This window comes from Vanessa atalanta, chromosome W (genome assembly GCF_905147765.1).
Source record: "Vanessa atalanta chromosome W, ilVanAtal1.2, whole genome shotgun sequence".
NCBI lineage: Eukaryota > Metazoa > Arthropoda > Insecta > Lepidoptera > Nymphalidae > Vanessa > Vanessa atalanta.
In genome coordinates, this window is record NC_061901.1 from 2,088,439 (window position 1) to 2,103,345 (window position 14,907).

The 14,907-nt window shown below is 41.0% G+C and overlaps 1 protein-coding gene across 1 annotated transcript in view; it reads right to left on the minus strand.

Moving 5' to 3' along the window:
• Nucleotides 1-343: 343 nt before the first annotated feature.
• The window catches only part of LOC125075493, a 25,520-nt gene continuing 10,956 nt past the window's right edge, over nt 344-14,907 (minus strand). The window contains exon 3 of the mRNA XM_047687206.1: nt 344-486. Coding sequence (XP_047543162.1) covers nt 344-486 — 143 coding nt within the window. The remainder of the gene's footprint in view (nt 487-14,907) is intronic.

A 14,907-nucleotide genomic window follows, 5' to 3' on the forward strand; every position in this document is an offset into this window, starting at 1 on the left:
TTTTTTTTTTTTTTTTTTTTCGGTTGGAAAATCCTCAATGGAGACCCTCCGCCCCGGGGGAAGGGCGAAGGGGACTGTCAGACTCTTACTGACTAAAAACCAACCCGTGTCCTCAAAGTACCCGTGCGTCGGAAGGGCGGGTATCGCCGAAGCATTCTTCACTACCCCCCGACGGGTATTGGCTCGCCAGATGGTCAGGCGGGCCCCGTCACTCACTGCGGCTGTCACCCCGGCCGCTGGACTCCACTAAGAGGCGCGCGTGCGGAACACGACGCCGCCGCCTCGAGGCCTGCTGCTGATCGGACGACGAGACGCCCCGAGTCTGCCGTCCGCAGGCCACGCCCTAGGGTGGTCGAAAGTCGGCCGCCCTACGACGCCCAGTTCGTCTGCTGCGGGAGGGGAGAGAGGAGGCAGCCTCTCTCTCCCTTTCCGCCGCCTCCTTTGCGAGCATCACGTCCTCGCAGAAAGTGGCGACGGCACTCCACCCTGCCTCGCTCCGTAGCATATGTACCCCAACCTAACCTAACCTAACCTAACCTAACCTAACCTAACCTAACCATATCGATACATGTAACAATGGCGGCCAGTCCTGATCCTACATTGCTGCAATGGTTGGTAACTACAAACGACGTTAAACAATTATGGGCAGCTCAACCGACTTTTTTTGATCTCACAGGCGGTCTACACCCTTGCGGGTGTTATAACTTTGATACACGCATTCGGCAAGGGTGGGCGGTGGCCTTATTTTTGGCTCGGAACCGTACTGCATGGAATTTATGCGGACAATTTCTGGCATTTTGTTCTTCCCCAATATGACAACTTCTGGCATTCGCAGGCGCCTATCGTGTTCCTCGGTGCTCGTCTGCCCTTACACATCATTCTGTTATATCCAGCATTCATTTATCATGCCGCATATGCAGTGCATAAACTGAATTTACCAAGGTATGCGCAACCGTTTGCCGTGGGCTTGATAACAGTGTTAATTGATATTCCATATGATATAGTAGCTGTTAAATTCGTACATTGGACATGGCACGACACGGAGCCGAATATCTTCGATCGTCACTATTGGGTGCCTTGGAATTCCTATTATTTCCATTGCACATTTGCATCTAGTTTCTACTTCTTCTTCGACTCGAGTAGAAGGTGGCTGGCGCCTCGAGTGGCGCAATGGTCATCCGCTACAAAAGGAGTCGAATGGAAGTCTTTGTTGATAGCGACACTATTGGGCATGCCTGGTGGTGTTCTATTGTTTATTCCTATTTATCATTCACTTCATGACGTGTACAAAATACACTCTGAAGTTACTTTCTCTCTATTATTCTCTATTTATTTCATCATCGTCGTGTTAGGCCTTCTTAGTGACCGTGAGAAGAATAAAGACAAGCTAACGAAGATCGATTATGTATTGATATTACAACTTGCCGTTCACTATCAAAATCAAAAGAAATTCAAAATCAAAAGAAATGCAAATTTATAATTAGTACATTTCCATATTCACATACCTTGACAGATGCACAGAATTTACATATTTATGACTTAAATGTATCTTTATACAATTTGACCCGACATTGTAGCAATGATTTTATGTTATTTGACATTAATAAATTCATATATAGATTTAAGTTGACAGAGGGTAATATGTACCTACCAATAAAATCGAGAAGACAAATTGGTAACCTAATTGCTCACAATATCAATAATTATTTTATGCCTAATGTTACCAAGGATCATATGCATAATAAAAATAACAATTTAATTTATATTAACACTGATAAAAGTAATTTAAATTGAATTTTAAGACAAAAGAGGTAGTCTCTGGCTCAAGTATTATTAATACTAATATTAATTTATCTAATAGTAATTTAACCTTGGATAAATTCCTAAATCTTAAAATTAGAAATAATCAAAACAATAATAATAGTAAACTTGTAAACCTGGTGCACCAAAACATTCAAGGAATGACAGGAAAAGATTTAGAAATTGAGTTATTCATAAACAGTAATGCCATTGATATTTTATGTATAACAGAACATTGGCTTGTAAATTATCAGTTTATGTTTAACTTCAGTGGTCACCAGATGGCTAGTATGTTCAATAGAAAAAAAGCTATACGTGGTGGCTCATTAATACTTATTAACAAAAATATAAAATTTAAAGAACGTAAGGATGTTGTGAGCCTTTCTATTGAGCAGACTATTGAAATAGCCTGTGCAGAGCTTGAGCATGTCATTGTTGTATGCGTATACAGACCTCCTAGCGGGTTATATGAAGCATTTGAGAAAATATTGGAAAGTGCATTATTGAAATTATCTGGATCAAGTAAATATATTTTTATTTGTGGTGACTTCAACATAAATTTATTAGAAAACTGTAGCATAAGTATTAGATTCAGATCATTATTATATTCATATAACCTCATTAACTTATTCTTAGAGCCAACTAGAATCACTGAATCCACTGGAACATGTATTGACAACATATTTACCAACTGTGTACCTAATCATAAATGTATTATAAATATGTTAAGTTCTGATCATTGTGGACAGTTGGCTTCATTTAATTCGCAAATAAATAATAATGCTAAGGATTTAAAACAGACATTTGTTCCAATCAATTTGTATCGAATTGAGAAGTTCAGAAGTAATATCATGGCAAAGCTCTCATATTTACAATTAAATGATAATTCTAATGAGCTTTATAACAATTTTTTTAAATTAATTAAAACAGAATTTAACGCCATATTTACTTCCAAGACAGTCTATTCTAGGAATTTTCTTAAATTTAATGATTGGGCGACTGTCGGAATTCACAAGAGTAGGCAGAGGTTGTATGAACTTTATAGTGAAAGATCATACAACCGGTCTTTTTCATTTATCAGTTATGTTAGTGCCTACTCTAAACTATTCAAACGTGTATGTCATACAGCTAAATCATTGCATATAAAAAAAAAAATTATTGAGGCACCTGATAAAATTGAAATGACATGGAAAATTATTAATTGTGAAACTGGAAGAGTCAAAAATAACATCTCCGACTTTAGCTTATCTATTGACGACAATTTATTTTCCTCAGATCGGGATGTTGCAACTGTTTTTGAAAATTTTTTTGCTGACATTCCATTTTCGACAACTAACTCATTAAATTCCTCTCCTACCGTTGCTGAATCATTATTAAAAAACCATGTGGAAGAATGTAATATAAGCTTTAAATTTAATACAGTAAGTGTAAGTGATGTAATAAGTTCCTTCAGATCACTAGATATTAAGAAAACGGCCGATCTGTGGGGGATCTCTGTCAAGGTAGTCAATTCAATAATTGATGTAATCGCACCCTACCTTGTCACTATATTTAATAAATGTGTCCTTAGTGGCGTGTTTCCTGACCTCATGAAACATAGTAGAGTATTACCAATATTTAAATCAGGTAGTACATCAGACCCCAACAACTATAGGCCCATCTCTGTACTACCAACTCTTAGCAAGATCTTTGAAAAGTTATTACTAAATCAAATGCTAGTACATTTTAACAATAACAAGTTGCTACACAAGAAACAATTTGGATTTACAAGGGGTCGCTCGACAACTGACGCTGGTGTTGAGCTCGTTAAAAATATTTACAGGGCCTGGGAGGAGTCACAGGATGCCTTAGGGATATTTTGTGATTTATCTAAGGCCTTTGATTGTGTGCAACACGAAACTTTGGTCAGGAAGCTACGTCATTATGGAATTAGGGACACTGCACTCAGTCTTCTGATTTCGTATCTGAGCAATCGCATTCAGAGGGTTGATGTAAATGGAAAGAGATCTCCCGGGTCTCCAGTTACTGTGGGGGTCCCTCAAGGATCAATTCTTGGACCATTCAAACTCAAACTCAAATTCCTTTATTCAATATAGAAGTATTACACTTTCTTATTGATTGTCAAGTTAAACACTACCACCGGTTCAGAAAAGAAAACACCCTGACCTGAGAAGAACCGGCGAAAGAAACTCAGCGGGACTTTTTTTTTTTTTTTACGTCAAATTAATTATATACATAATTATATATGAGTAGAAACAGCCAGGAGGCGATCGTTTCATTCGCTATCAAACATAAACTCACTAATTGTATAGTAACCTTTCGCACACAAGCGTTCCTTAACAATTTTTTTAAATTTCGCAACAGAAGCATTTTGAACGCTTTCTGGGATCCTGTTGTAGAAGCGTATACATTGCCCCACAAAAGAGTTACTGACTATATGCAGTCGAGTAACAGGAGTAACAAGATTGTGTTTGTTCCTTGTACCAACGTTATGAGAATAACATTTTCTCATAAAAACATTAATATTTTTCCGTACATACAAAACATTACAGAATATATATTGAGAAGCAACAGTCAATATCTTAATTTCTTTAAATTTATACCTCAAAGATTCCTTGGCTCCCAGGTTATAGATTGCGCGAATAGCCCTCTTCTGCAGCACAAATATAGTATGGATAGCGGCTGCGTTACCCCAAAGCATAATACCGTACGACATTATACTGTGAAAGTAACTGAAATAAACTAGGCGAGCCGTATCAACATCGGTAAATAATCTAATTTTTTTGACCGCAAATGCCGCAGAACTCAGTCTACCCGCCAATCCGTTTATATGGGGGAGCCACTGTAATTTGGCATCAAGAGTAAGGCCAAGAAATTCAGTTGTTTCAACTGGATCCATCGATTCCCCATTGATAAGTACATCGGGTTTTACATTTTGCACGTTTGGTGTGCTAAATTTTACAATTTTAGTTTTTTTATTATTCAGCCTAAGATTATTTACGCTAAACCAGTGTACTATATCAGACATAGCATTGTTTACATCGTCATACTGTACCTGTTTCCTATTAATTTTAAAAACCAAAGAGGTATCATCAGCAAACAATACTATATCATGTTTGTTCCCAACAAGAAAGGGCAAGTCATTAATATATATGAGGAATAGAAAAGGTCCAAGAATTGATCCTTGTGGGACCCCATACCAACTAAGACCCCAGGAGACCTTGTCCCTTTAACGTCAACCCTCTGAATTCTATTGTTAAGATAAGAAGTCAGAAGGTCGAGTGCACATTCTCTAATTCCATAGTGATATAGTTTCCTGACCAGAGTTTCATGTTGAACACAATCAAAGGCTTTGGATAAGTCGCAGAAAATCCCTAAGGCATCCTGCGACCTCTCCCAGGCTTCATAGATATTTCTTATTAGTTCGATACCTGCGTCGGTAGTCGAGCGACCCCTCGTAAATCCAAATTGTTTTCTATGAAGCAGATTGTATCTATTGAAATATGCTAATAATTGATTTAAAATAATTTTTTCAAATATTTTGCTGAGGGTTGGTAGTATCGAGATTGGCCTATAATTGTTAGGATCTGAAGAGCTACCAGATTTAAATATTGGAATGACTTTACTATGTTTCATCAGGTCAGGAAATACACCACGTTGAACACAATCATTGAATATTATTGCAAGATAAGGTGCAATTAGATCAATAATTGAATTAATCACCTTTACAGAAATACCCCATAGATCAGCAGTTTTCTTAATGTCTAATGACCTAAATGTACAAATTATGTCATTGGTGTTTACAGGGGTAAAATTAAATTTTGATTTGCATTCACGTACATTTTCTTTCGAAAAGAAAGAAATAAGTAACTTAGTTGTAGAAACTGGTATGTCAGCAAAAAATTGTTCAAAAACTGAAGCAACTTCCCGTTCACTATTTATGACTTTATTATTATAATTTAAGTTCAATTCGGAGCTGCGACTGCCACCTCTACCAGTTTCACAATTAATAATTTTCCAAGTCATTTTTATTTTGTCATGTGCATTCTTAATTCTATTTTTTATAGTTAAAGACTTTGCCAAAAAGCACACTTTTCTAAATAATTTTGAATAGTTACTTACATAGTTGGCAAAAGTGGCACTGTGATTGTACGTCCTTTCATTGTAAAGCTCGTACATTCGTTGCCTACTTTTATGAATTCCAATAGTAGCCCAATCATTGAATTTTAAAAAGTTTTTTGTATTAACTGTTTTAGAAGTGAATATTGCATCAAACTTGTTTCTAATTAATTTAAATAGATTATTATACAAAGCATTGGGGTTATCACTAAAAGATAAGTGTGGTAGATTAGCCAAAATATTACTTCTAAACTTCTCAATACGACTAGTGGTCAAAGGAACAAACATTATTTTTTCGGAATTGCTTATTTTTTTAACATGGAAGTTAAATAAAGCTTGTTGTCCACAATGATCTGAATTTAGTTTATTAATTATAATTTTATTTTGTGGAATATGGGTTGCAAATATGTTATCTATGCAAGTTGCTGTGGAATCTGTTATTCTAGTTGGTTCTAAGAACAGATTTACCAGATTATATGAACTTAACAATGATCTGAATCTAATACTTGTGGTTGTATTATGCAGTAAATTTATATTAAAATCTCCACATACAATAATTTCTTTATTAGATTCAGATAATTTCGATAAAACATTTTCCAGTACATTTTCAAACAATTCATATAATCCACTAGGGGGCCTGTATACGCATACAACAATGACACGCTCAAGCTCTGCACAGGCTATTTCTATAGTTTGCTCAATAGAAAGGCTCACAATATCTTTACGTTCCTTAAATTTAAAATTTTTACTCATAAGTATTAAAGAGCCACCGTGTATAGCTTTATTCCTACTGAACAAACTAGCCATCTGGTGCCCACTAAAGTTAAACATGACCTGATAATTCAGAAGCCAATGTTCGGTTAAACACATAATATCAATATCATTACAGGTTAAAAATAATTCAATTTCTAGGTCCTTCCCTAACATTCCTTGAATATTTTGGTGCACCAGGTTTACAATTTTATTATTAGCTATTTTCTTTTTTTTTTTATTGGCTTCTATGGAAACTATACTATTGGTGCCAGAGACTACCTCTATTGTCTTAGAATTTAATTTAAATTATTTGGAACATGTTCCAAAATGTATGGTCTTGTGTTATACTGCTCAATAGAAGCAGTTGTCTGGTCAACCAAACAATTGGTTGATTTTGTAAGAATAAAATATGATAGCATGCTTGCTATCTGTCTCTTATAAAAATTGGATAGGTGACACCTATCACATGTCAATAAACATAAATTATTATTAATTATATTATTGATATCAATTAATTCTATTTTATTATTGATGTCATTTTTTGATACATAATTACAATTGGTCATTATATGTAACATATTATTTAATTTAAACCTAATTGCATTTTTCTGTGGCATTTCTTTAATATAAGGAAATGTGAACATTAATATTCTTTCTACATTTAAATTTAATAATTTAGAGTAATAATTATCAAGAATTTTTTTGTTCACATTTCCCCTTCTCCCAACTAATATGATTAGTGTAGTAGAAGGACAATGAGTACAGTTCAAAATACTATTCATTACATGTGAATAACTTGCACCTGGCATACTATAATTTGTTACTAATTGTCCCTTACACATGTCATTGAGCAAAACACCCATATCTCTTCCCATTCCATCACTATAAATTTTAGTACATTTTTTGGTAGGAACATGATGTGTTTTGCTTGGTATGGCGCTGACATGAGCTGTTGACTGAGATGGAGGCATACCAGTACACAGCCCCGAACGATCCCCAGAGTCAGAAGCGCCCTGACAATCACGCATCAAATCAAGCATAGTGTTTTATGAGAGAGTCAAAGCGCTCCGAATTATATTTACTTAGGTCTAGTAGATTGTTCATGGCAGCGATATGACCAGAGATTTCCTTTTGGGACATTTCATATTTTTTTGATATGATCTCTAATGAGTTTTTTAAATATGATATCTCAGCCTGAAGAGCATTCACATCAGCCTCATAACCTTGTCTCATATCTTTCACATTCTTATTATACTCAACCATTTTTAATCTGAGTGTATTTCTTTCCTTACTAATTTTTTCATAATTAAGACAATTATTTCTAGATTTTATTAATTTTAATGTATTTCTTGAATTTATTTTTGCTTAATACTAGAATGGAAGAACCCGTGTCATCACCAGTCAAATCAATTGTCGAAATGTCATTCTTACTGGTGAGCGGGGACACTAATGTGGTTGTATGTCCAACCAGTTCATCATATAGACACTGGGTTTGAGAGGCCTTCAGGTTGAGGTTATTGTTTTCTAATTCTGATATATATTGTTGGGCCTTATGTAATTTAACTTTTAACTCATTGGTGAGCATGAGAGCTTGCTCATACTCATCTCTGCAATTATCAAACCCACTGACTATTTGTTGCAAATTATTTCTTTGTTCTTCCATTTCTACATATCGTAAATGTAACTGCGAGAGCTCAGATTTTAATATGTTGTTTTTATTAAGAATTTGCAAGAATTCTTGTTCATTATCATCCCTTTCTTTTAACAGTAGATCACACTGTGTCTTAGATGCTTTTAGTTCCTGGAGCGTCAGCTGGAGTTGTTCCTCCGCCTGACGCGCCTTGGTACTACGAGTCATCATGTTTAATAAAAATAAAAATTGTTTGATAATATAATATAGACGGCGTGATCAAACAGTTACTGTAATATTTGACTTATAAATTGTTAAATATGGTTTCTATAGTGAGTTAGAGGGATAACAAGAAGTTGAACAAGAAAACTTTTAAAATTGAGTTCGTTACCTGCGTAATGTCAGCTGACGAACACAACACAAGGAAACACTGCACATTAATGCTGGACACTCAGTATATTATTATATTTTATATAAAGTACATTAATAGCTTGATATAAATATATAATCAAAACTAATTACAATTATTTTTATAATAAAAATGATTTTAAATTATTGAGAGAAGTTTTTTTATGACATTTAGCTAGTGTTGCCACAGGAAAAAAAAAAAAGAATGATTTTCCCAGAAATTGTGACGTACATTCTATTAACACTAGGAACAAGAATAAACTTGTTACTCCAAGTACCCGATTACACAGGGTTAGTAACTCTATTTTGGGGCAATGTATACGTTTTTACAACAGGATCCCAGAAAACGTTCAAAATTATTCAATTATAAAATTCAAAAGAGTCGTTAAAGAGCGTTTGTGTGCTAAAGGATATTACAACACTAATGACTTTTTAGTTGACTGCACACCTTGGGAATGAAATGATCGCCTCCAGGCTGTTTCAAACAACTAAAATATACTTATCATTGTACCTACATGGAAAATGGTTAAAAAAAAATAAAAAAAATATATCCCGCTGAGTTTCTTTCGCCGGTTCTTCTCAGGTCCGAGGTGCTAAATTCCGAACCGGTGGTAGATTTTTGACAATCAATAAGCAAGTGCAAACACTTCTATATTGAATAAAGATTTTTGACTTTGACTTTGACTATGTAATTTATTGGGTGTTTGTGGTTTTTTTTTTTTTTTTTTTATGTCATAAGGTGGCAAACGAGCAGGAGGCTCACCTGATGGAAAGTGACTACCACCGCCCATGGACATCTGCAACACCGGGGGGCTTGCAGGTGCGTTGCCGGCCTTTCAGGAAAGAGTACGCTCTTTTCTTGAAGGTTCCCAAGTCGTATCGGTTCGGAAAAACCGCCGGCGAAAGCTGGTTCCACAGAGTGGTTGTGCGAGGCAGAAAATGTCTTAAAAATCGCGCTGTTGTGGATTTTCGGACATCTAGGTGGTGCGGGTGATATTTGGAATTTTGACGAGATGTCCGAAGGTGAAATTCAGCAGCCGGGATTAATTCGAACAATTCCTCGGAACATTCCCCGTGATAAATTCTGTAGAAGATGCAGAGCGATCCAACATCTCTACGCAAAGCCAAAGGATCAAGCAGATCGGAAAGGGCTTGATCGTCGATAATTCGAGCCGCTCTACGTTGGATACGGTCAAATGGAAGGAGCTGGTACTGGGGAGCACCCGCCCAGAGGTGAGAGCAGTATTCCATGTGAGGCCGAATTTGCGCCTTGTATAGTCTTAGACGGTGGGCCGACGTGAAATACTGTCTTGCCTTGCTGAGCACACCAAGCTTTTTTGATGCCAATTTGGCTTTGCCTTCCAATTGACCGCGGAACTGAACGAGACTCGAAACATCAACGCCAAGTATTCCGATACTAGCTGTAGCGGCTAACGGAATGTTCTCGAATCGTGGAGATACGACAAATGGTGTTTTTTTAGCGGTTAACGCGCAAACTTGCGTCTTTTTGGGGTTGAAGTGAACTAAGTTTAGCCGACCCCAGTTCGAGACTTTGTTTAACGAAGACTCGATTTCAGATACAAGTTTGTTCCGGTTTTCTTCGACGTTTTCCCGAGAAATATTAGCACGGCCGGTGTATGAGGTGTCTACGGTGCTGTCGTCTGCATAGCAATGAATGTTACTGATTTGCAACAAGTCATTGATATGCAGAAGAAACAGAGTGGGTGATAGAACGCAGCCTTGTGGAACACCAGCATTGACGAATTTTAAGTCAGAGCATGCACCGTCGACAACGACCTTGATGCTCCGATCTGCCAAAAAACTGGTAATCCAATTGCATAATTTTCCGGGAAGCCCATAGGAAGGAAGCTTCGAAAGAAGCGCTTTGTGCCACACGCGATCGAAGGCCTTCGCTATGTCCAGACTGGCTGCTAATGCCTCCCCTTTGCTCTCAACTGCTTCCGCCCATCTATGAGTAAGGTAAACTAGAAGATCACCGGCTGAGCGACCCCGACGGAAACCGTACTGGCGGTCGCTAATCAGCTGGTACTCCTCTAGGTACCGCAGGAGCTGGCAGTTTATAATGGACTCCATTACCTTGGAGAACAAGGAGGTGATGGCTATAGGCCTATAATTGGACGGGTCTGAGCGGTTGCCCTTTTTAGGGATCGGATGCACCAAAGCAGTCTTCCAGGAGTTCGGGACGACGCCGAATGCATAGGATTGCCGGAAAAGACGCGTTAAGACCGGCGCCAACTCGGGAGCACAAGTCCGTAGCACGATTGGAGGGATGCCATCGGGTCCACTCGACTTATGAATATCCAAGGAAAGAAGTGCTTTACGAACTGCACTTTGCCGGAATTTAACCTCCGGCATCGTGGTATCACACCGCGGGATTGTTGGTGGTGACTTTCCTCGGTCATCCAGAGTCGAGTTCGCTGCGAAGAGAGAGCCTAAAAGATCAGCCTTCTCCTTCGCTGTATGGGCCAATGACTCACCGTCCTTGTGCAGAGATGGTAAGGAAGGCTGACAGAAATTCCCTAAGACAGCCTTGGCGAGAGACCAGAACGCACGTGTTCCTGAAGGGAGGCGCACCAGTCTCTCGCCAATTCTGCCAATGTACTCCGTCTTCGCCTTAGCAATCACGTTTTTGAAGGACCTAGAGGCAGAGTTATATTCCTTTCTGATTGCGCTGGTATTTACATCACGAGACGCTGATGCGTTAGCCCAGTCTTGGTAGCGTTCCCATTTTCTGCGTGAAGCCGTTTTGCAGAAACGACCAAACCAGGGCTGGGACTTGCCACCGATGGGGACCGCAGAATACGGAATGAATAGTTCCATACCCTGAAGTACCACATCGGCAACAGAGTCAGCAACAACACTCGGATCATCCGGCGAGAAACAATGGGTATGATGCAAAGAAGGACCGCATCCCATCCCAATCTGCTGACCTGTAGTGCCACACTCGGCGGCAGCCCACGAAACGAGGTCGTGAGTAACGCGCAACCGGCACTGTACTTCGGACGAGACAGTGGTCCGACGAGCCCAGAGGGGGTTCGACGATAACCTGGTAGCCATCCGGATGGGAAGTCAGCAGAAGGTCCAACAGGGAAGGTGTATGATCCTCCACGTCTGGTATTCGCGTTGGCGAGGGGACTAGTTGTGTCAAATCATATGCTAAAGCGAAGTCGAGAACAGATCTACCCGCATGATCGGTAGTGCGCGATCCAAGCCATTCGGCATGGTGGGCATTAAAATCGCCAAGAATAACGATCTCTGCGGATGGGATCTGCTGCAGTACGGAATCTGTAGCCATTTGGACGTGCTCAACCAGTCGGTCGGTTTCGGCATTACCGCTATGGGACCTATAAAGGCAAGCGTAGATTCGCGGATGGTCGTCACAATCTACACGCAGCCAGATAATTGATAGGTCCTGTCCTTCAAGGCTGCCGAGGCGTCGAGAGCAGATATCATCTCTGACGTAAACGCACACCCCAGCTCGTGGTACAAAGGAATGTTCCAATTTATACCCGGGGTAGGAAAGAAAAGTCGTATCGGCAGGAGAAGATATCTGAGTCTCGGTAAGAAAGAGCAAGGCCGGCTTCGCCGTCTCAAGGTGAAAGTGGACGGCGTTCAAGTTCGAGTTGAGTCCCCTTATGTTGCAGAAGTCCACAGTGAGGGTGGTAGGGGTTGCCTTATGATGCCTGCTCCGCTTGCCCCGAACAGTGGCGAGCGCAAAATTGCCCCCCCCAGAATTCGGAGGGCAGCCTGGGCATCCCTGCTCAGGTGGTGTATGTCCTGAGCATGGATGCCCAGAGAGGGATTCTCCACCGCAGTCGCTGATGGTACCCTCCTGGGGTAATGTAACCAAATTCTGCACAACCATCATGTTTAAGGGGGGGGGGGGGGGGTATCGGGCCTCCGGGACTCTCACATACCAGACGAAACGCGGTAACATAGCTACCACTTCACGCCGATTTTATGTGAGAGAGTGGTACTTCCCCGGGCGTGCCGGCCCATTCGGCTGCAACCCGAAGGTATGCAGTGTGGCACTACCACTTAAGTTGTGGTGTTTTTCAACCCTGAGAAGGAATGGTCTACAGGCTTACACGAGCCGGTCGGCCCTTGTAATGAAGTGGCTTTGTTAACGTCACCCTTTGGACAGTCTTTGTACAAGTTTTGTGTGTTGTATATTTTTTTTCCTCGTCGATGTTGGCAGGCCTGCCTGGAGAATCCAGCCAGGCCTTGACGATTGAGACCTCCAGGAGAGCCTCCCTGTCCAGCCGTTTTATTGCCCAACGCGGACCGTCTCCGACACCGGCCGAGGCCGCTGGAACCGGCCGAATCGAGGTCTGGGCGGAGACGCTAAACCTGATGTATCGGTGGTCGGATAGCGTCTCGACGTCCTTCAGAACGTTCCAGTCGTGGACGGTACGCGCGAGAGCGGGGCTAGCGAACGTGAGGTCCACTATTGACCCACCCCGCTGCCGCACGCACGTCTGCACCGAACCTCGATTCAGGAGGAGCAGGCCCTGCTCGACCGCCCACTCCTCCACTAACTCGCCCCGCGCGTCCGTAGACGGGGAACCCCAAGCCGTAGACTTGGCGTTGAAGTCCCCCAGGACGAGCACGGGACGAGGGCGGCTACGACAGACGACTGTGCCCAACTCCAGGGTGATACTCTCAAGATCTGCGAGAGAAAGGCTGGGGGCGAAATATACCCCCACGACCACTATATCACCCCAGACTGCCGCGACATAGCCCCGCCCTCGGGTGATGGCCTCGAAGGGAAGGAGATCTCCGAATGAGCGCCACCGAGCGGTTATTGTCACACACACAGTGGGAAAGGAAACGCAGTCGGGACCGAAATACCCTTCGGCCATGCATCCCATCGCGCTGCGAGGCCACTTGGGATTGGGTGGTTTTTTATCTTAGAGGTGTCCTTCCTCTGGGGCCGGGCGGTTAAGCCAAGCCCCCCGACGGCGGCATTGAATCATGCCTCCGTCCGCTGTTCGGCCAACCCGACTCAGCGGACCCGCAGAAAAGGTTTGCTCCCCCGTAAATGAGGAGACAAACGAATAAATGAATCCCGCTTAGATACGCCTGCAACCAAGCGGGTGTGGTCGCGTCTCGACCCCTCTACAATAGTAAGAAAGAAATAAGTAAAAAAAAAATATACAACACACAAAACTTGTACAAAGACTGTCCAAAGGGTGACGTTAACAAAGCCACTTCATTACAAGGGCCGACCGGCTCGTGTAAGCCTGTAGACCATTCCTTCTCAGGGTTGAAAAACACCACAAACACCCAATAAATTACATAGTGAACGGCAAGTTGTAATATCAATACATAATCGATCTTCGTTAGCTTGTCTTTATTCTTCTCACGGTCACTAAGAAGGCCTAACACGACGATGACGAAATAAATAGAGAATAATAGAGAGAAAGTAACTTCAGTGTATTTTGTACACGTCATGAATTGAATGATAAATAGGAATAAACAATAGAACACCACCAGGCATGCCCAATAGTGTCGCTATCAACAAAGACTTCCATTCGACTCCTTTTGTAGCGGATGACCATTGCGTCACTCGAGGCGCCAGCCACCTTCTACTCGAGTCGAAGAAGAAGTAGAAACTAGATGCAAATGTGCAATGGAAATAATAAGAATTCCAAGGCACCCAATAGTGACGATCTAAGATATTCAGGTCCGTGTCGTGCCATGTCCAATGTACGAATTTAACAGCTACTATATCATATGGAATATCAATTAACACTGTTATCAAGCCCACGGCAAACGGTTGCGCATACCTTGGTAAATTCAGTTTATGCACTGCATATGCGGCATGATAAATGAATGCTGGATATAACAGAATGATGTGAAAGGGCAGACGAGCACCGAGGAACACGATAGGCGCCTGCGAATGCCAGAAGTTGTCATATTGGGGAAGAACAAAATGCCAGAAATTGTCCGCATAAATTCCATGCAGTACGGTACCGAGCCAAAAATAAGGCCACCGCCCACCCTTGCTGAATGCGTGTATCAAAGTTATAACACCCGCAAGGGTGTAGACCGCCTGTGAGATCAAAAAAGTCGGTTGAGCTGCCCATAATTGTTTAACGTCGTTTGTAGTTACCAACCATTGCAGCAATGTAGGATCAGGACTGGCCGCCATTGTTACATGTATCGATATGGTT